The sequence below is a fragment of the Stereum hirsutum genome, assembly GCF_000264905.1.
Source record: "Stereum hirsutum FP-91666 SS1 unplaced genomic scaffold STEHIscaffold_17, whole genome shotgun sequence".
Classification (NCBI taxonomy): domain Eukaryota; kingdom Fungi; phylum Basidiomycota; class Agaricomycetes; order Russulales; family Stereaceae; genus Stereum; species Stereum hirsutum.
In genome coordinates, this window is record NW_006763147.1 from 1220882 (window position 1) to 1240094 (window position 19213).

The 19213-nt window shown below is 52.8% G+C and overlaps 6 protein-coding genes across 6 annotated transcripts; 4 read left to right on the top strand and 2 right to left on the bottom strand.

The window, feature by feature from the left end:
- Positions 1-1060: 1060 nt before the first annotated feature.
- Positions 1061-3497, top strand: STEHIDRAFT_86126 (cytochrome P450). Its single transcript, XM_007309436.1, has 13 exons — positions 1061-1278; positions 1336-1465; positions 1532-1723; positions 1775-1926; positions 1999-2114; positions 2169-2283; positions 2343-2356; positions 2409-2598; positions 2656-2712; positions 2762-2786; positions 2845-2970; positions 3034-3183; positions 3244-3497. The coding sequence occupies exons 1-13, from the start codon at positions 1086-1088 to the stop codon at positions 3323-3325; spliced, it is 1542 nt and encodes a 513-aa protein (XP_007309498.1). The 5' UTR covers positions 1061-1085; the 3' UTR covers positions 3326-3497.
- Positions 3498-4005: 508 nt separating this feature from the next.
- STEHIDRAFT_115081 (uncharacterized protein) lies at positions 4006-5983 on the top strand (the record flags this gene model as incomplete). Its single annotated transcript, XM_007309437.1, has 3 exons — positions 4006-5675; positions 5779-5867; positions 5931-5983. The coding sequence occupies 3 exons, from the start codon at positions 4006-4008 to the stop codon at positions 5981-5983; spliced, it is 1812 nt and encodes a 603-aa protein (XP_007309499.1).
- STEHIDRAFT_150020 (uncharacterized protein) lies at positions 5980-6972 on the bottom strand. The gene is made up of 3 exons (XM_007309438.1): positions 6636-6972; positions 6474-6562; positions 5980-6398 (listed from the first exon to the last, which is right to left on the bottom strand). Exons 1-3 carry the CDS (start codon positions 6779-6781, stop codon positions 6169-6171), a joined length of 465 nt encoding a protein of 154 aa, XP_007309500.1. The 5' UTR covers positions 6782-6972; the 3' UTR covers positions 5980-6168.
- Positions 6973-7682: 710 nt separating this feature from the next.
- STEHIDRAFT_161877 (uncharacterized protein) lies at positions 7683-11923 on the bottom strand (the record flags this gene model as incomplete). The annotated part of the gene is made up of 17 exons (XM_007309439.1): positions 7683-8090; positions 8240-8390; positions 8454-8544; positions 8599-8701; positions 8780-8941; positions 8998-9107; positions 9184-9338; positions 9425-9458; positions 9527-9630; positions 9686-10299; positions 10380-10670; positions 10715-10831; positions 11326-11358; positions 11430-11464; positions 11533-11557; positions 11631-11659; positions 11740-11923. 17 exons carry the CDS (start codon positions 11921-11923, stop codon positions 7683-7685), a joined length of 2646 nt encoding a protein of 881 aa, XP_007309501.1.
- A 345-nt stretch (positions 11924-12268) lies between these two features.
- Positions 12269-13681, top strand: STEHIDRAFT_86134 (electron transfer flavo protein beta subunit). Its single transcript, XM_007309440.1, has 7 exons — positions 12269-12343; positions 12405-12480; positions 12555-12573; positions 12640-13099; positions 13166-13173; positions 13233-13381; positions 13444-13681. The coding sequence occupies exons 1-7, from the start codon at positions 12294-12296 to the stop codon at positions 13504-13506; spliced, it is 825 nt and encodes a 274-aa protein (XP_007309502.1). The 5' UTR covers positions 12269-12293; the 3' UTR covers positions 13507-13681.
- Positions 13682-13837: 156 nt separating this feature from the next.
- Positions 13838-19006, top strand: STEHIDRAFT_142252 (uncharacterized protein). The gene is made up of 4 exons (XM_007309441.1): positions 13838-15544; positions 15615-18114; positions 18195-18329; positions 18384-19006. Exons 1-4 carry the CDS (start codon positions 14160-14162, stop codon positions 18468-18470), a joined length of 4107 nt encoding a protein of 1368 aa, XP_007309503.1. The 5' UTR covers positions 13838-14159; the 3' UTR covers positions 18471-19006.
- Positions 19007-19213: the final 207 nt, after the last annotated feature.

Sequence of the window (19213 nt, forward strand, 5' to 3'; positions counted from 1 at the left end):
TACGCTATTGTTTCTTCCTATTGTTTCGCCTCTCTCGTTCCACCACGTTGCGCCGCTCCGCTCGGCGCTGAGGAGCAATGGTTTTCGAAACGGAATTCCTACCAGCAGCGGCGTTTCCACGATCACCTAGCCGTGTGCGGCCGTATATCGACTGGACTGCAGCGGCATGCCTTCCCGGAATACGCAGTATACAGGCCAAGGGAATCTGGTTGTCATGTCCTGGGTGTTGATATACAGCTCTCGATGACGACTCCGTAATACAAAGGGACGGTATACTAACGCTTGCAGTATAGCAAGGACTTTCGGACGGAAACAGGGCAAACAGACATGCAGGCGTTGTAGCACGAGGCAAAGGAACTAACTTCTTTCGGTTGAGCGAATGTAGTTCTCACCCAGTGTAGCGAGCAAAGTCGTCCTGGACCTTCTGGCTACCGCATCTACCGCGGCAGTGAGGCCGTAAGTAATATCTGATCCACCTTCGCTTCATTTAGGAGTACACACAATTACGTTAGTACAGGTACGTGACGAAATTTGTCTGCGAACGACAGACCTGGACAGACGGGGACCTGGAGCCTTCGAACATATAGGAGATCATGACACTTCGATACAGCCGTCCATCCTTCTTTTCCGGTGGTACGCCAATAGTTATGGACCTCCCTGAAAGCTGTTTCAACGGGTGTACCTTGCGTTTGAGGTAGATTTTGCTTGTTATTGTGAGTCATATTTTTAGCTCTCTTTTGTTAGTCCGTGAAGCTTTCAAAATGTCTTAGGTCCTACAAGAACCTGTTGTCATGCTGATTTTGAAACGCCACCTGGGTATTGTTCCTACGGAAGGGTGGATATATCAGATTTCCGATGACAAAATTAGCCTCGTCCCCTCATCTCATTGATCTTCGTGGAATCGCTTCTTCTTGAGACAAAACTCTGTCGGCTATGTACAAGAGCGGCATCCATTAGAACGGCTCCTCCGGTTTTGAGTGATGTGCAATACCTCCTGAGAAGCGTCTATATAACTCTCTTCCACCATGTGCTCACCACTTGCTTTTCTTCGTCTTCCCCTGTCTTTCTCCCCAAGCCACTGAACGATGTTGCCTTCGCTTCTTCTCATCGTATCTGCTTTGATTTTCTGGCGCTCCAGTCTCTACCTGCGACGGAGACGAGCGTCAAAAGGCCTGCCTCTCCCCCCAGGTCCCAAGGGCTTGCCTATCATCGGGAATATCCTTGATTTTCCCAAAGAGTACGCTTGGAAAAGATTTGTGGAGTGGGGGAGCCGCTATGGTCAGTCATTTTGCCCCAACTACCCCGACTTCCTTTTCACACTTCATCATCCCCCAGGCGACCTGATATGTGTAAATATGCTCGGCCAAACCGTTATCATCATCAACTCCTCCCGTATTGCCAGAGATCTTCTGGAAAAGCGGGGCTCCATCTATTCCTCTCGTCCTCCGATCCCACATATGGACTTGTGAGTTGCATTATCCTCGTAGCCTCCCGATAACTTTATGCTGATTTCCGACTGGTCGTTGGTCAGGATGGGCATCACGTCCTGGAGCGTAGGCTTCAAGGCCTATAGCCATATTTACAAGGCTGAACGTAAGGTGGCTGAGCAGAGTCTTCGCCCACGGGCTACAACTGCCTACTTTCCCATGCAGACCTCGAGGACACACCAATTTCTGCGGAACCTCGTGAAAGACCCTGAGGCATATGTACGCCACATCAGACAGTAAGAATTTATACCTCATAGACCCGTCACGATGAAGTAACACAAATACAGTTTCTCGACGGCGATCATCATGTCCGTCGCTTACGGCTATGAACTGGGCGAGTCCGATGTCAGCGACCGCTATGTAGATTTGGCGGAAGAAGTCATCAAGAGAGGATTGGTCGGGCTGAGACCCACCTCACCTGTTAATATTATGCCCATATGTAAGCCCTTTTCTGCACCTGCCTTTTTTCGTTGTTTGAGTTTAGTTCTGTCGTTGATATGCATCAGTGCAGTGAAACATCTCCCCGCTCGATGGCCCGGAATGGGATGGAAAACCTTTGCTGAAGAGACGGCTTCCGTTTCGCACAAGATGGTGAATGACCCATTCAACTTTGTCAAGACTAGCATCGTGAGTACAGCCTGAATTCTCATTGCTCACCGACGCATCCTCACCATCCCGTAGAAAAACGGAACTGCTCGGCCGTCACTCAGTCGTGATGGTTTGATGTCATGCAGGAACGAACCTACCAAGGAAGAAGAAACCCAGATTAAGAACGTGGCCGCTACTTTGTACTCAGGTTTGTTCATGGATGAACGTCTCCTCCTCTACAGTTCTGATTTAAACGTCGACTTCCAGCCGCCGTGGATTCAGTGCGCGACCTGATTCTCTCTCTCAGCCAATATTACTCATACTGGAACCTAGTATGTCGCGTTATTCTCGTCGCTCTTCTTGGCGCTCGTACTGCACCCAGAGATGCAGCAGAAGGCTCAGGACGAGATCGACTCTGTCATCGGCCAGGAGAGACTGCCTTCTTACGAGGATCGACCACGACTACCGTTTTGTGAGGCGTTTTCGAAAGAGATGTTACGATGGCGTCCCGTTGCCACATTGGGTGCGTGTATATGTGTGCTTCTATCGGTCAAGCACTCCTCATCTGCCTTCACTACAGGAATTCCACATGCCACTACCGAAGACGACGTGTACGAAGGTTACTTCATTCCGAAAGGTACTCTTCATCTCATTTGTCAGAAACACGTTGTCTCACTCTCCTGTAGGCTCCCATGTCTTTGCGAATTCCTGGTATGTTCTCCGACTCTTGATCTTTTGAGAACTGTACTAATTGACGAGACTTCGACAGGGCCATCCTGCATAATCCTGAGCACTACCCAGATCCAGAAACGTTTCGTCCAGAGCGCTTCCTAACTGCGAGCGGTGAGTTCAAGAACGATCCTGAACTAGCGTCTGCATTTGGATTTGGTAGAAGGTACGTGGATTAACCGCTCCCATTCATCCCTGATGATGAGCTTATTGCTATGTGCTTTTTCAGAGTCTGCGTCGGCCGCCATTTTGCCGACACGACAATCTGGATTCTGGTAGTATCCGTTCTCGCGACGCTCACTGTTGGCCGTGCCAAAGATGAGGATGGGAATGACATTCCCGTGGAAGACGTTTTCACAGGAGACTCTGGTCTGGTGAAGTAAGTCACAACGGTCCTTGCCCTTGTCAGAGAGTACCTTACTAATAATTAGCGTGACAGCTGCCCGCTACCATTCCAATGCTCAATGTCACCCAGAGGGCAACGAGCACGAGAGCTGATTAAAATGACAGATGCTCATTAGCATTACACGACCTAGCCAGCAATTGTATATGATGAGTGACCATGTTGTACTCTTTTCTGCCACCGCCATCGGAGCATGTTTGTCCGTCCTTGAGTAGCATCGGCTGCCCGTTCCAGTCATGTAAATCTTTTCTAAGTGCATTTTTAGCAGCAACGTCTGGATGTCATTACATGCGGTGCTTAGGTTTTGTTGGGAAACGCAGGCCACAGTGGCGTAATCGCTGTTCAATGACCCGGCTTTCCCCGGGGCATCGATCCCACGCCTCGATTATCGCCCTCAGCCACGCCTCCTCAGTCGTTTCTACCGCGAACTATTGCCTGACGAAATTTTGCTTCGAGTGCATATCGTTTCTACCCTCAGCTGTATTCGAAGAGACCATACTTATCTTCAAAGCTTTAGGCTGTGATACGTGGACGTTGCTCGTACGACGACACCAAGTAGCGTCATTCGCAAGCATCTCAAACAATTTAAAGTACACCGCTCAGGGCCTACATACACTAAACTTACGATTTCTGGCGCGTTCAATTCACCGAATTTAGTTCAAGCACCCACATCGTTAGTCCTTCACGATGATTTTGATGACTAATATTGTGGCAGCTCTCATACAGCTCGCCTTGTTTTCCAACAGTATTGTGTACCGTCGGCCCCCTTTTGCTGTTATAGAGCATCTCTTACATAACATGGCATCATCGATCTCGGAGTCGTCCTCCACACCAATATTTACGATACCCCCGGAGCTCATCGCACGATGTTTTGCGATTCTGGCAGAAGAAGACCCTCCCACGGTGTGCCTTTACATCAGGGATCCTCAAACTCTCAGCGAAGTACGGGAACCTCCTGGCTCTGCGCGGCCACACATGGGATTTTTGACTATCACTCATATCTGTCGTCGATGGAGGGACATCGCCCTGAACATGTCTTCGCTATGGTCAACTCTGACATTCATGCTTGGTCCGCGCTGGCTCGAGGAGATGTTGCGGCGCTCCAAGTCCGCACCGTTGACTATCCATCACAACCTAGACCATGTCCCGTATTCCTGGAAGGACTACAAAACATTATCCACCGCTGTCATTGGCACTGTAGAGCAAAACCTTCACAGGATCAAAAGTCTTTCGTTCAACATGTTGTCAATGGACAGAGACACCAGATTTCCATTGACAGATGTCATGACTAAGCCCTCTCCACTTCTCGAGGATCTGACTTTGTCAATGAAGGGCCTCCAGTCGCTTCCGTCTTTCCCCGACTCCTTCCTTGGAGGTCAGCCAAGCAACGTTCGACGACTGTGTCTAGATAATGTCGGCTACAATTGGGCCGCGTCACCCTTCGTCAACCTGTCGATTCTTACCATCACGGTCTTCGCCAGTCACGTATATCCTCTACCTTCGTACGATGAACTATTCGCCATTCTTAATCGTAATCAGCACCTCGAGAAGTTGTGTCTTCATAGGTGTCTCCCTTCCCGACATGCCACCAAACGCACGCGATACGCTATTCAACTCCCCTCTTTAACCGACCTCGATCTGCACGGCGACGCTCGTAGTTGTGCTCAAGTGCTGGACACCCTTGAACTTCAGCCTGGTGTCATGCTTACTCTCCAAGTTGACCTACCACGTAACGACGATGGGGATTGTTTCGCTCTTTTTGCCGCACTATCCTCGCATGGGGAGCGTCACGAAGGACCTTTCCGGTCCTTCGCGTTCAACATTCGACAACGAAGTTCCAGCCTCATTACCGATTTTGACCGTGTCAACTTCTATCTCTCACATGATCCCGACTGGCTGGCCAACGAACTACGAATAAACCTGCCTCAGGATCGCGACCCTGGAAAGATATCTGTATCTATCTTTCCTGAAGACCTTAGGACTGGCTTCGACATCGCGCGAATCCCGCAACTCCTCGTAGACACCATTGCTACCGTGAAGAATGTCGAGATGCTTGCCGTACATTCAAGATCAGACGCAGCCTCAGGCATCTTGTTTGATCTTAAACAGTTCCACAATGTCAGATACCTCAAAGCCTTTACTTGCGACGTCATCGCTCTTCTTCATCGTAATGTCATATGCGAGCAGGCCGACGAAGGAACAACGTCTCATTCATTGTCCAGCCTCGTTCACCTCTATATCCAAGGCGTTGACTTGTTGACGATGGGCCCAACTAGGGAGGGGAGTGAGAGGGGCAAAGAGGCCGTTCCAAGGAAAAGATACGAGCAGTTGTTGATAGATATAGTGAGAGTGTGCAGACTGAGGGGATCTCCACTGCGACGCCTCACGTTGATCGGGTGCAAAGCCACACACGATCTCAAGTCGAGAATGCGAGAAGCCGACCCCAACATCCAGACTTATTGGACGAAGTAAGTCGTCATTCACTCTCTCAATGGGCCCCGTATCCTTCACGCGAATCTGAATGGTTCTCTTTGGCTAGGGGACCATATCTTCCTTCGCTTATCTGAACAGTGGATTACCACAAGTTCGCTGCGAGAGTCTTCGTATTTGCTTGTACTGGCTGACGCTTTCGGGGCAGCTTATTCTCGAATATCCTACTGGTACGCATCACTGTGGTCAAGGTGTTGCAATCTGCATGCGCGCATTGGCTCTTGTTTTGATAGTCACGTTTTCGCTCGGCGCCCCGAAGAATATAATCGATCATGCCAGTGGTTGACAACGTATCACATCTCTTACTTGAGACTGTTTGGGTTAAGGGATGAACAGCTACACCAAGCATCCATATTAAGAAGCACGGACTAAGCATTGTATCGAGCTCGACGCATGTAGTTTGTTCATAAACACGACACCCTCGCGAGGTACCAGGTTTTGACTGGGCCTACGAATCGCTCTACCGCAGCCTCAGGCCGGAAGCGTACTCGTAACAGCAGCGGCCGTCACCGTCGTCGCCCAAGCGGTCACCGTCACGGTCGAACTATAATTCGCCACTCCCACCGTATCCACTGTGGTGATGAGACAGCTTGTCGTAGCATCGGCAAAGTTGCGAGCTTCGACTGGTGCGTCTGTTAAGGCGGCGGCTGCAGCAGAAGTCGTGGTGTGTGCAAGCCAAACGGTCGGCGTGTAAGTCGTCACTGTGGAGAGACAGAGGCGAAAGCCCATGACAGTTAGTGTCGAGGAACAATTGGAGTTTGTAAAGGTACTCTTACCTCCCGCCTCGGTAAGAGTCGTCGTTGAACCCGGATAGTATCCTGTCACGAACTCAGTGGTTGTCCCAGAGAAGTGTGTACATGTCGACCTAGAGATTCGGGCGGCCCGTCAGCAGATCAGAACAAGGCGTTCATAAGATAGGAATGAATATATGGACGCACCTTTGAGCTTGTACACTAGCCACTGCGGTGCCCAGGGCGACGAGAGCGAGCTTGGACGAGAACATCATAATGTCGAGTATTGTGGAGGATACAACGCACAAAGCAGGGGGAGCCAGCGGTATGAACAGTGAACCAACCTGGATCATGTCTTATAGGGAGACCCTCCGGGCCTCAGCACCTAGGCCAGCGGAAAGACATCGCCGTCATGAGAGATGCACCAGCCTTTCGCCCGCCCTGGATGTGCACAAACCCCGGCCTGCCGAAGACGGCTACTCGTGCAGACAGCGAGCCAACAGCGCACACATCGCGGTGCACATCGATCTGCATCATTGAGATCAGGAAATACTGTGCATATGCACTCGACGTTTCCCCAGATGGAGTCCCATCAGTGATCAATCTTCGATGGTTCCAGGTAGGGCCAACTGAGCAGAACGTGGAAGGAGGCGGCGGGGATACAACGGTTCATAAACACATCTGTGAGGTGTAGGGACCAGCCGGTCCTGATTAATTCCGCTACGTATCATGGGTTAGAACTAATACATTGTTCATAGCGTACCTTTCCGCTACTGTCGATCATAACTAGACGAGAGTAGACTCGGAAGCGGCCTCGTAAGACCCGTGTGCCAGTGAAGGCATACTGATGTGCGTTCAACCTGCGTTTTCGAAGTCGATCAGTATACTTACTTAACATACTTCACGGCAGAACTAGTACCCATCAAGCTTCAAGCAATGGACAAGATACTTGAAGGCTGGAGAGGGGGGGAGAGGATTGAACAGTACAAGATGAATGTCGCTCCTAGTCACGGTGCGTTTGAAGGAAATCCGCCAGTAAATTCCTTTCTGGCTGCACGAAGCATTAAGTGACGGAGAGGTTGAAGTTAGGCCTGCTTCAGTCTAGTGCCTTGGGTAAATGAGATCAGTGGATGGCATTGTCATTGCCAGAGAAGACGAAATCAGGCCGTCTGCGGTGGTGCGAAACGTTTATAATTAATCCAGACGAAGCACCTTTCTCTCGAGCTCATTTGCGCGTCGGGTTGATAGGAACACCTATGAGCTGAAACCACCAGTCGCCAATGAATCCGGCACGGCTCCCGCTCCCAATCCACTGTCACATCCACTTTCGGGCACCTCACTCCCCACCGCAATCACCACTTCACCACCGCCAACTAAATCTCCCCACTCAATCCAACATAAACTCCCCGTCTCTGTACCGTTCACCTTCACGCTCTGAACATACACATTGCCTCCCTCAGATGGAGCGGCCACAATACTCGAAGGGTCAAAGTTTTTGACGGTGACGGTGGTGGTGGTGCCGAAGAAGTTGTTGGAGAGAGTGTAGGAGGAAACCAGGGGTGAACCAATGAGAACTTGACGGGAGGAGGGGACAGGGTAGAGGCCAAGGATGTGGAAGGTTAAAAGCGCACTCATTGCACCGCTATCATCGTTACCGGGAATCTGTGAGAGGATATCAATATCGATAGCCATGTAGAGAAAAGCGTAAGTCAGTGAAAGACATGAAGCGTGCAAGGTTCCGGTCGAGCCACAGCAGCGTTTCCGAACAGAACCACACTGAAAAGGCTTATACAACAGTGAAGAGTACTCACACCACCAATACCAGTGTTGAAGTTGTCAAACACCACCTCTCGGACCCTCAATGCACTCAGGTCTGGACGGTTGGCATAGTGGTATAGCCATGGCGTTTGAAAGCCGGGCTCGTTTCCAGCTTCGAAATACCCCCCGTCGAAATAGTGGTCCCTGTAGAAATATAGAATAGTCATCAGTACGCTGTGAATGCCGAATGCGCATGACAGAACATACAATCTACTGATGAACGTGTCGTTGCCGCCCATGAGCTCAATAATCGTAGCCATAGAGTGTGGCGCAAAGAAGGACATCTCCCATGATGATGCTAACAGCCCTCGAAGGTTAATCGTTGCACTGCATTGTATATGGTAGTGCTTACATTCGTAGAACCCAACATCGTTATCCGTTCCCCTTGCACACGAATGCCCAACCGTGTCAACGGGCGAACACGCCACAGGATCGCTGAACGCGAATGTCCCATTCTGAGAAATCGTGCACCCGAGTGAGTCAATATACTCTTTCTACGGAACCAACCAGACAGAAAAAGATTCGACACACACCGCGAACCTCCTCTGCGCGAAGCCCGTAAAGCCATCACTCGTCACGTTCGGATCCCACACATTCGCGAAACCCAATGATCGATTCCCATACACCGCGACATCGGACGGATCCTTGCCTAGTGCGAGGGCGGCTTGGCGGACGGCAAAGTCATTGAGTGAATACTATCAATTCCTGGCGCGTGAGTCCCGGAACTGAGAGAAGAAAGAAAGAAGCTCACTTCTTCGGTCCTCGACGCCTCACGCGTGGGCAGCCCGGTCGCACCAGAGGGATCAGTCCAGTTCGTAGGGATGTAGCCGAATTCTTTCCAGGCCGTGTTTTGGCGTCCAACTACGTAGTCGCCACCGCCACATTGGTCACAAATTTCGCCCAACAGAAGATTATATTAAAAAAATGATGGACCGACCTTCATACCAGTCATCTGGCGTATTCTCTGCCGTGTCTACTAATGCTTGGTACAAGTCGTCTGTGGGGACACCCAGCTGTGTACCAAATGCTCCATATTTGACGGCGAAGTCGCCCAGGATGGGCATGCCGTCGCTGCCTCCTTGGACGTATCCTCTGAATTCACGAGAAAGTACAATCATCAGTATGTGCTGAAGGGAATGGAAAGGGTGGAGGAGGAAGAAAGGGAGGGGCAGACATACTTCTTGGTGTTATCGCGACATTCGGGGATGTATCCTGAATGGGACGAAATCACCTCGGTCAATAACAATGCCAAGATGGAGAGAAGAGGACGATGGGCATACCACTGTTCCTCCATCCATCAATGTAAGCGTTCACGATCTCGGCCCATTCGATGGGAGAGGTGAGCGATAGCAGAGGGTGGACGGTACGGAACGTATCCCAGGAGCTATCGAATTTAATCAGAGACCCACAGCATCTGAGAGGAATAGGACAGAACGTACCAGAAGAGGGCATCATAGAAAGGGTACGGAGAGTCCCAGTACGGGTTCTCGCCGGACAAGTTGGCGGGAACAAGCGAAGCACGATACAACTGTCCGCCCGCCAACACATCCACGTTAACATACCCCATCAGCCACCACGACGATCTTCTGCGACAAAATATGACTGATGAATTAGAACTGACCGAAGAATACAGCAACTCAACCACCGTCGCGTTCTCCTTGTCCGTATCTACAACAACCCTCTCGAGCACATCCTCCCACTTCTCCCTACTCGCACTCTGCACCTCATCCCAGTCCCAATCCTGAATCTCTTCTTCCGCGTTCGAACATGCTTGATCTGTGCTGATGAACGAGACACCGAACCTAGCAAGCACTGAGTTCGTGGTGGAGGTGTTGGAGGTGTCGAAAGAGAGGAGGGCTCCTGCTTGTAGGGTGTAGGGTGAGGAAACGAGTGGGAAGGAGAGCAAAGTGGTGTTTGGGGTGATGGTGATGGCGGAAGAGTTGGTCGTTGTGGATTGATAGGTTGCGAATTGGAGGAGGGGTTGAGAGGAGATGGTGGTCGGGGGAAGGAAGTCGTAGCACGCATGGACGGTATAGTTCTCCACCCCATAACTCTATAGTACAACACAAAATCCATAATTTCAATATGATATATTCGTAGATAGGAGAGACAACGAGAGAAGAAAAAACAGACCTGCAAGAATGTCCCTGTGAGCGTGATCCTCGCCGTATCAGCATCCACGTTAATCTCCCCACCCTCAAACGATCTCTGCAAATCATTCGTCAAATCGACCACAACTTGGTTCGTGGTACTATTCTCTGGGTAGGTGAATCGAATGAGACCCGCTCGACGTGTGGAGGTCGTTTCGAGTTTGATCCCGTTGACGAACTGGGTGGTAAAGTATCCCGGTTCCGCCGCTGTAGCGTCGTAGGGCCACAATACAACATGACGACAAAGGAAAATGATAGGAAGTTCGAAATGGGACTGAATTCGGAGAAGATTAGTTTGGGAGGATCTTGACGACGTACCGTCAGTATTTGCAGCTCTGAGAGCTTCTCTTGCGGAGAGACCGACTGGGCAGGACGTGAAAGAACAATCCGCAAGAGGAAAGAGCGGGAAGAAACCGTATCCGCCTTCGGTGTTTCCTGCAGTTGTAATCAGAAATCAATTTGCGGATTCGGGCAATAAAGTGAGAGCCGCTGGGGAAGGTCAAAGAGCGAAACATCCACGACGGTAGGGTAGCGAGTGTAGCAGAGAACTCGAGGCCTGAGGGCTAAGGACAAGTGCAACTCGGACCTAGGCCGAAATGTGGACCACCTGCCAACAAGGCTAAGAACGTGACAATTACTTCTGCTCTCAGTAGAGGCACCATCACGGCATTAGGTAGGCCTTCCTACCACTCACTCGTAGTGTGTACCTGTACCGTGACCCAAGCTCGCATGTCCACACCGGAACGAAAATAGCATTCTCATCCAGACGACTCGTTGCACATGCAACGACTTCAGGTGAGTCCAGGTACAATAATATGGTATCTTTCTCTGGGAGCCGTGTGCAGAGCACGAACGTTCGTCCATTCTACCATGCGCACCAGGCGCTGCCTTGTCCTGATTGATATCGAGTAGTAGATATATGTGCTCACCTCCAGTTCCTTCGTCGTGCATGAGGGATATTCCTATAAGCGAGGTTCATGATCAAGGGTTCGAGGACGGTGAACTTGGAAGGAAGGAGGTTCATACCGGTTACGGAGGAGTTATCATGGATATAGCCTGCTTGACGGGCTGGACGAGTAAATAAATAGTTGATGAGAGTCAGCACCCATGCCAAGTCTCAGAAAATCAAACCTCACGCGTCTCGTCTACGTCGATGCCGACCTACTCGTACATATGAATGAGGCTACTGCTCTCCATGCTCCCCGTTTTGCTTTGCATGGAGAACGATGCTCACCTTGACCATAGCATGCGGAACGGCAGCACCTTCCAATCATCATCACCAACGTCATCGACACAGTGAGTTCCTGCTTCAAAGACATAGAAAGCAGAAAGAACGAACTCACCAGGGAACGCGTTCCCCCCACTACCCCCATTCGCACCCGACGCAGTCCCGATGAAAAGGTTAACGAAAGACGTTAGGTTCGTTGATTGAGCTAGGACACCTTGTCCATGGCTAGGAGCGTAGGGATTCAGATGTTGAAACCCTCCGAGTAAGAAGAGGATGCTGGAGAACTTTAAGGGAAACATCACGGCCAGAACCAGCACTGGTACTGAATGTCACTGCCAAGGTGAGGTGATAGAGAAGAGCAACTCGAACACTTTCGAGCATCATGATGGATGATGAGACTTTAAATATACCACGGGCTATGCAATCAACTCTCGAACGTTGATGGGTTATAGTTATCGAGCTCGAAGCCATACAGTTTCGTTGCATGCGGTGACGGTGGTCATCAGCTACAAAACATCAACGTTGCTTTAGAGGGGTGCATGACGTCGAAGCCGCCGGGCCGGCTCCTTCCGAACATTGGGCGCCTGTTCGTCTTTGCAATGCTTGAGCTTGGGCGCTTGCTCAACGTTTTGAACCACTTCAGGCTTGACTTTGAGGTCGACCGCGACGATGAGGCCTACCGCTGCTCGGTTGCTGAATATTCTCGTTCCTGTGAAGCGGTAGGAGTCTATCCACTTGATACGAGCACTATGCTCATGATTTTGGGGTTTTGTTTACTAGATGTGTGGACTATGCGGTCAAAATCCGTGTAAACCCACAGCAGACGGGCATTGACCTTAATGTCAAACACTCCATGGTCTGCCCCTCCGTCTTCTATATACCCACGAAACAACCTCATGATTTACTTTCTCTCTGTCCACGTCCACACAGAACCCGTTTGACGAGATTGGTACGTCGTAGCAGCCATTGAGACATCGCTGCATCCAATGAGAATAACACATGCCACCGACTCCAGCTGTCGAAGAAGCCGTCCGCCTACGCGAACGTCTCAAAGACCACATCAAATCCATAAAAGTAGTAACCATCGGTCCCCCCAAATCCTCCGAAACCCTGCGCACCGCCCTCGCCATGGGCGCCGACTCCGGTCTACACATCGAGCTTCCCGACTCCGCTCCTGCGCCCGAACCGCTCGGAATCGCACGGACGTTAAAGGCGGTGTTGGATAGGGAGAAGGAGCAGGGGAGGAAGGTGGATATGGTTATTATGGGAAAACAGGCGATTGATGATGATTTGGGACAGACGGGGCAGATGTTGGCGGCGCTGTGGGGGGATGGGGACGGGGTGGCGCAGGCGACGTATGCGAGTAAGGTGGAGGTGGATGTGGAGGAGGGGGTGGCGAGGGTTACGACGGAGATTGATGGGGGGGCGGAGAAGTTGAGGTGTCGGTTGCCGGTGGTTGTTACTACGGATTTGCGGTACGTTTCTTTTACTGTCGATGTTTTCCTATACTCATATTGGTGCTCACGCCACACTCATGTCAGGTTAAATGGTATGTCTGGTGGTATGTTTTTATGCTGAAGGATGTTACTGACCTTCGGTCTGCTCCAGAGCCCCGCTACGCTTCCCTGCCTAACATCATGAAGGCCAAGAAGAAACCAATCGAGAAACTCACACCGTCGGACCTCGGTGTCGATCTGACACCCATGTTGGAGACGCTCAAGGTCTCCGAACCACCGAAACGTGTTGGTGGCGGCAAGGTCAGTTTCAAGCAAATCTCTTCGTATCGGTTCGTCAGAGGACTGACTCTATGGCATCACAGGTGGCGAACGTGGATGAGCTGGTAGCCAAACTCAAGGAGGCTGGAATTACGGCTGTAGCATGACCTTGCGGCTTTTGGGTACTCCCTCTTTGAAGTAAACGGCGCTAAATGGACCGTTGGACACGAAGCACACCTTCATGTCCAGCATGTCCTTTGTACTGGTCTGCTCTACTTGCATCGTGGCAGTCGTCCATATCAATGTAAGATGAAGTAGCATGCAACTCTGTGTGATGCGAAATGAACTGGATGGCTGTGCGCCACACTGACTTGACTGTTCTTGCGGAATCGAGTACAACGACTATTGGTGCCCGAACACGACAATTCTTAGGTGGCACGGCCTCGTTAACATTCACCATCGTTCTTCGCCGTTCAGCGTGGTTGTGAGAGTCGAATAAGCTTTCGGACCGGGAGAGGCCCTGGGGGAGTGACATAAGCTGCTGTGGCGCCGACACGCTTGTACTCGGACGGTCACTGCGACCCGACCAGCTTACTTTGTCCTCTCAGCCTCTGCTGCCCTATCCCACCCACAGCCAGCCAGTCAAGGTAGTAGTACGCCAATCCCCCGAATACTCCATTTGTTTCTTTCGTTCAAGCCAAAAGCACTCGACTGGTCTCTGCGCGGGTCCGCACTAAACTCCGCTTCCGTGTTTCACGACTAGAGGGATCCTTAGCCTCGACGCACAACTCTTCACTTCACTCCGTTCTCAGGCTTCAGAATGGGTCAGAATACGTCTAGGCAGCGTGGTGCCCATGAACAAGAGCAGCGACCCACAGGCGAGACGACTGTCCCCACATCATCATCATCATCATCGCCGTCGTCGTCTCCCCAAACGCCGGTCGCGGGCTCGTCGTCATCACGCCCCGCCACCGGCCCCAACATCGCCAACCCACTTCCCGATTCGCCATCCCAATCCCAATCACAAGATGAGCCTCCCGTAACCCATGCCGAAGCGAAACGAACGAGGCGGAAGAGTGTGCTCAGTGCGTTCACGGGCGGGAATGGTAGTAGGTTCGGGAAGACGCCGTCAGCGTCAGCGTCGGCCTCGGGGTTGTCGAGCTCGGGATCGCGCCCGAGGCTGGATAGTGCGCCGTCGAGCGTCTCTGGGAGCGCTCGGTCGTTGAGGAAAAGGTGGCGTATGTCTCGACGGGGAACGAAGGCGAACGAAGGGGACGAACAGGACGTGCGTATGAACGGAGGGACGGAGGATAATATCGTGGCGGGCGCGCCTGTTGTGGCCGCTGATAAGGGCAAGGAACGCGCTCAGGCTGTCGATCCTACCGCAATACCAACGCCAATAGCGACGGGCGAGGTCTCTTCGCCGTCTGTTATACCGGACTCTGTCGTCGCTGCGCCGGCGCCATCGACTAGCACGCAGAGCGCCACGAGCCCTGCACCCGTCGAAGCCCCTGTACCGCCGCCTTTGAACCCTCAACCCTCGACTCCTCAGCCCGAAACAGCTGCTGCTTCAATTACCGCGCCATCTGACACTACAGCTTCGAATCCCGCTCCTATTGCGACTCCGACAGCAGACGCTCAAGAACCTCAACCACAACAGCAGCCACAGCCACAGCCACCCCGCGCTTTCCCTCCCGCGGGCACCCTCGTCGTCGTCCAAGGCGTCGTACACACCACCGATGTCGCACCCACACCTATCAACACCCACCCCACCGACACCAGCGACAGCACCACCAATACCAACCTCACCGCCGATTCCGCTCACCACAGACGTTCCTCATCTGTTCCCTCCCGCTCCTCATCTATCCCTGCCGGAGGACTGAACAACAGGTCCCGCACCAGGCTGGGATCATTGATGCCACGTCCTATGCGTTCCAGGCCTTCGTCGTTCGCTGCCTCTGGGAGTGGTCATGCGAATGTGAACGGATCGTCGACTTCTGTGCTTGATCGTCCGGACACGGCCGATTCGTCTTCGAGAAGGAATGCGTCGTCCCATCTGAACGAGTCGAGCGCGACGAGCGAGGAGCCCGAGAGTTCGCCGACTGCTGCTGCCGCTCCTGCGCCAGCACAAGTAACGTCGAACGAACCACCAAGACCGGCCGCCTTGTCGCCTACTAGTATCGATGTTCTCGGGACACTCATTGGGTACGTGCATACGTTTAATTGTCGATCTTGTCTGATGGATATATTCTGGTTTTGGTTTTGGTCTGTTCAGCCTCGCCACAGCGGCCACTGCCGCCTCCCTCGTCACCGGCTCCTCCGACCCTCTCTTCCACTCCGGACTCGCACTCCCAGGCTCAATGGGCCTCCCACACCCACATCAACGTCATGGTAATGGTCATGGCCATGCCCACCAACCCTCCACGTCCTCGTCCACAGCCCCTATCTCGCCCATCTCACCCATCTCACCTAACACTCCCAGCCCCAACTCTACATCTGCCTTCACACCTTACAACCCTCCCGCGCCGTTCATGAGTAACCCACTGCGAAACAGCGAAGAGGGTCAGGAGCAAGGACAAGGAGCGGCGGAGATATCGCCGACGAGTCGTCCGACTTCGCCTACTCCGACTGCGGGACTTGGAGGCAGCGGGGCTGGGAGTTTGAGGAATACGTGGGGAAATATCAGGAATAGATTGGGATTGAGCGATCGGGCTTCTTCGTCGAACGTGGGTGCGGGTGCTAGTTCTGGTGCGGGCGGAAGTGGGTTTGGGAGCTTAGGGACCGGGGCTGGTGCTAGTGCTAGTGGTGCTGGTGGAAGTGCTGGTGCTGGTGGCGCAGGTGCTGGTGGGAGTGGATTCGGGAGCTTCGGCGCTGGGTTGGGCGCGGAGAGGCCGAGAGACGCGAGGTCGCAGTTAATGGCGGAGATGGAGAGGGCTCTGAACCTCGGGATGGGACTCAGGGGCCCTCCTCCTCCAGGTACGGCATCATCAACGACAGGTGCTGGGACTGGCGCGGGTGGCGAAGGTGCTTTGGCAGGGGAGCATCCTATCCCAGATCACCCGCCCCTCGAACCGTACCGCCGCCATCATCATCATCATCACCATGGTCTCGGTGGGCTCGGTGGGTTTGGCGGTGGAGGTGGAGAGCAGGACCATGGGATGCAGTCGATCGAGGTGAATCTGAGCGCGATGAGGGACGCGAATAGGGAGCCGCCGATGGGGGATAGCTTTGAGAGGTTTTTGTGGGATTTGCAGGTTGATCTGAGGAGGACGTTGGGAGATGAGAGGACGCTGGGGGCGGAGGAGGGTGCGAATGCGAGTGTTGGCGAGCCTGTCACCGCTCCTGTTACTGGGCCTGCAGACGCTGATGTGGCGACGGTGAACGATGCTGATGCTCCCGAGGACGCACCGTCGTCGGTTCAAGCTCAAGTCTCTTCCTCCCCTGTTGATCCTGTTGAGGAGGGTCAGTCTTCGTCTTCTGGACGGCCTGGCAGTTTGACTGTTCCTGGGACTTGGCCGGAGGATATGCCCGCGCAGACGGTTCCGAGCGAGGATACACCCGCGCAGACAGTCCTGAGCGAGGATACGCCTACGCCTGTTTGCTCGAGACCAGCTTCGAGGGCGGGTTCGATCCCTCCGTTGGAGAGTATTTCGGGGGCGAGCTCTGAAGAGAGTGAGGGTGAGGGTGAGGGTGCAGATGCTCCAGAGGTGGATACGTCTGCGTCGGGGTTGGGTTCTGCGTCGGGAGCTGGGCCTTCTGTGGCATCTACGTCTGCTGGGACCACACCGACGACTGGCACTGGTGCTGTACCGCCGCCTTTCGTAGGAGCTACGCCAGCGCCCTTCGCAGGACATGCAGCTCCGGTCAATCCTGCTGCCTCTCGTACTGTTTCCGGATCAGAACGCAGACCGAATGGTGGGATCAATTGGTGGAGAATGTATAGGTTCCCGCCTATGACTATTCCTCCTGGACAGCAACCTGGTCCGAATGGCGCTGTGCCAATACCGATGGCCACAGCTGCTGGAATTCCTACGGGCCCGACCCCACTGTCACCACTACAAGTACCATTATCTGAACCTGTACCTTCCGCCACCACCGCCACACCATCGGCATCAGACACGAACGCTGGTGAACCCTCTATCGTCGTTCCCGTCATTCTAGTCTCGCTGCAGTCGGTGAACAGTAACGGACGAGATCTGCCCACGCCTGGTTTCCCCGGTCCACCACCGCCCGAAGATATGGGAGATGAGATGCCTCCGAACGATGTGGAAGGTGATGTGAATGACGGTCCAGGGCTCGGTGGCAGCGATGAAGGTGAAGGTTCATACTACGACGAGCCCGGGACAAGACCAGGAACGCCAGGCGCGGGTGCCATCGCAGGTTCGTCCGCTTCAAACCGTCGCTGGCGTAACCGCGCCTCCAACGCCCTCCGTAATCTCCGCCCCGCTCGTCGTACCAACGATCCCGCTTCCGCCGCTTCAAATGGCGTCGGGACCTCGCGAACGGGTCGAACGGCGGCGGACGGGGTGGGCTCGACGACGTTCTTCATCTATGTCATTGGAGGGTATTATCCGCCGAATCATCATCTCGTGACGGGCACGGCGCCGCTGGACAGTTTCGAGGCGTTGTGGGAGCTGGCGGAGTTGTTGGGGCAGGTGAAGCCGCCGACGGCGACGAGGGAGGATATTGAGAGGAGTGGGTTGGAGATTATTAGGGCGAGTGATTTGGAGAGGTTGGAGAGCGAGGGGAGGGTCGCGAATAATTGTGTGGATCGGGTGAGTGGATTGTGCCTTCGGGATGTTTGGAAAGATGTACTGACCTTTATGCTACTTGTTCGTGGCGTGATGTCGTTTAGTGCTTGATTTGTCTGGAGGATTATGCGCCGGAGGAGGAGCTGAGGTTGATGTCGTGTAGGCATACGTTCCATAAGGATTGTGTGGATAAGTGGTTGGAGACGGGGAGGAACAATTGTCCGGCTTGTCGGTCTCAGGTGTGGCAGCTTTTTTCTTTTCAATTCGCTCTATGTCTCACTGCTTTCTATCAGGGTGTGGAGACCACTTCATCCACGGAATCACCAGCAGAGGCAGCTCCTGCACCTGCTGCCCCGCCACCAGAGCCAGCGTCCGCCTGAGGTATCGTTCTGTCAGGCTTTCACGTTTCTCCATACATGTTTTCTTTTCCCATTCGTTGATGTAAGCATATCTGTAAATCCCAGTCGGACTCTCGCACGATGCTATCGTTTTCGTCTCCTTCTCTCGCTTCCAATCCAGTACAGTATTTAATACACCACATCAGTTCCTCGTTTCTCAGCTGCCTCTCTCGTCCTCTACTCGTCGATATCCTTCTTGTTTAGTTGTTTCGTCTTTCTTGTACATAACACCTTTCTTGATACCGGTGTCCATATGGGCTTCTCTTCTTTTCCAGCCTCTTTTTTTTGTTTTCATTTTTTCTCTTCTCTACAGTTTCAGCTCGATCTACATCTCGCACTCCACTTTTCTCTTCGTTTTCTTGCCTCATCTGCGTCCCCTCTCATGCCTCTCATCCTCTTGTCCTTGGCCCTGGCTATCATCTTTGGCGGGCCCGTCTTTATCATAGGTACTTCGACTTTCTTCCATCGGTATATTCTTTTTTCTCGCTCGTCGAGAACACTCCACTCCACTCCACTCCTTTCAGTGATATGGATGTGTGTGAAGTTCCTAGAGATATTGGATAGGAGAGTGGTCAGGAACATCGCGGCGGAAGCAGGTTATATCGGCAGTCCTGGAGACCTGTGGTCGACTTTCGTCATTGTCTGTGAGTTCGAGCCTGAGGAACAGAACAACAAACGTTTAGGGAGGTCGACGTTTGTTCGGTTACCGGAAACCTCCGGTGGAA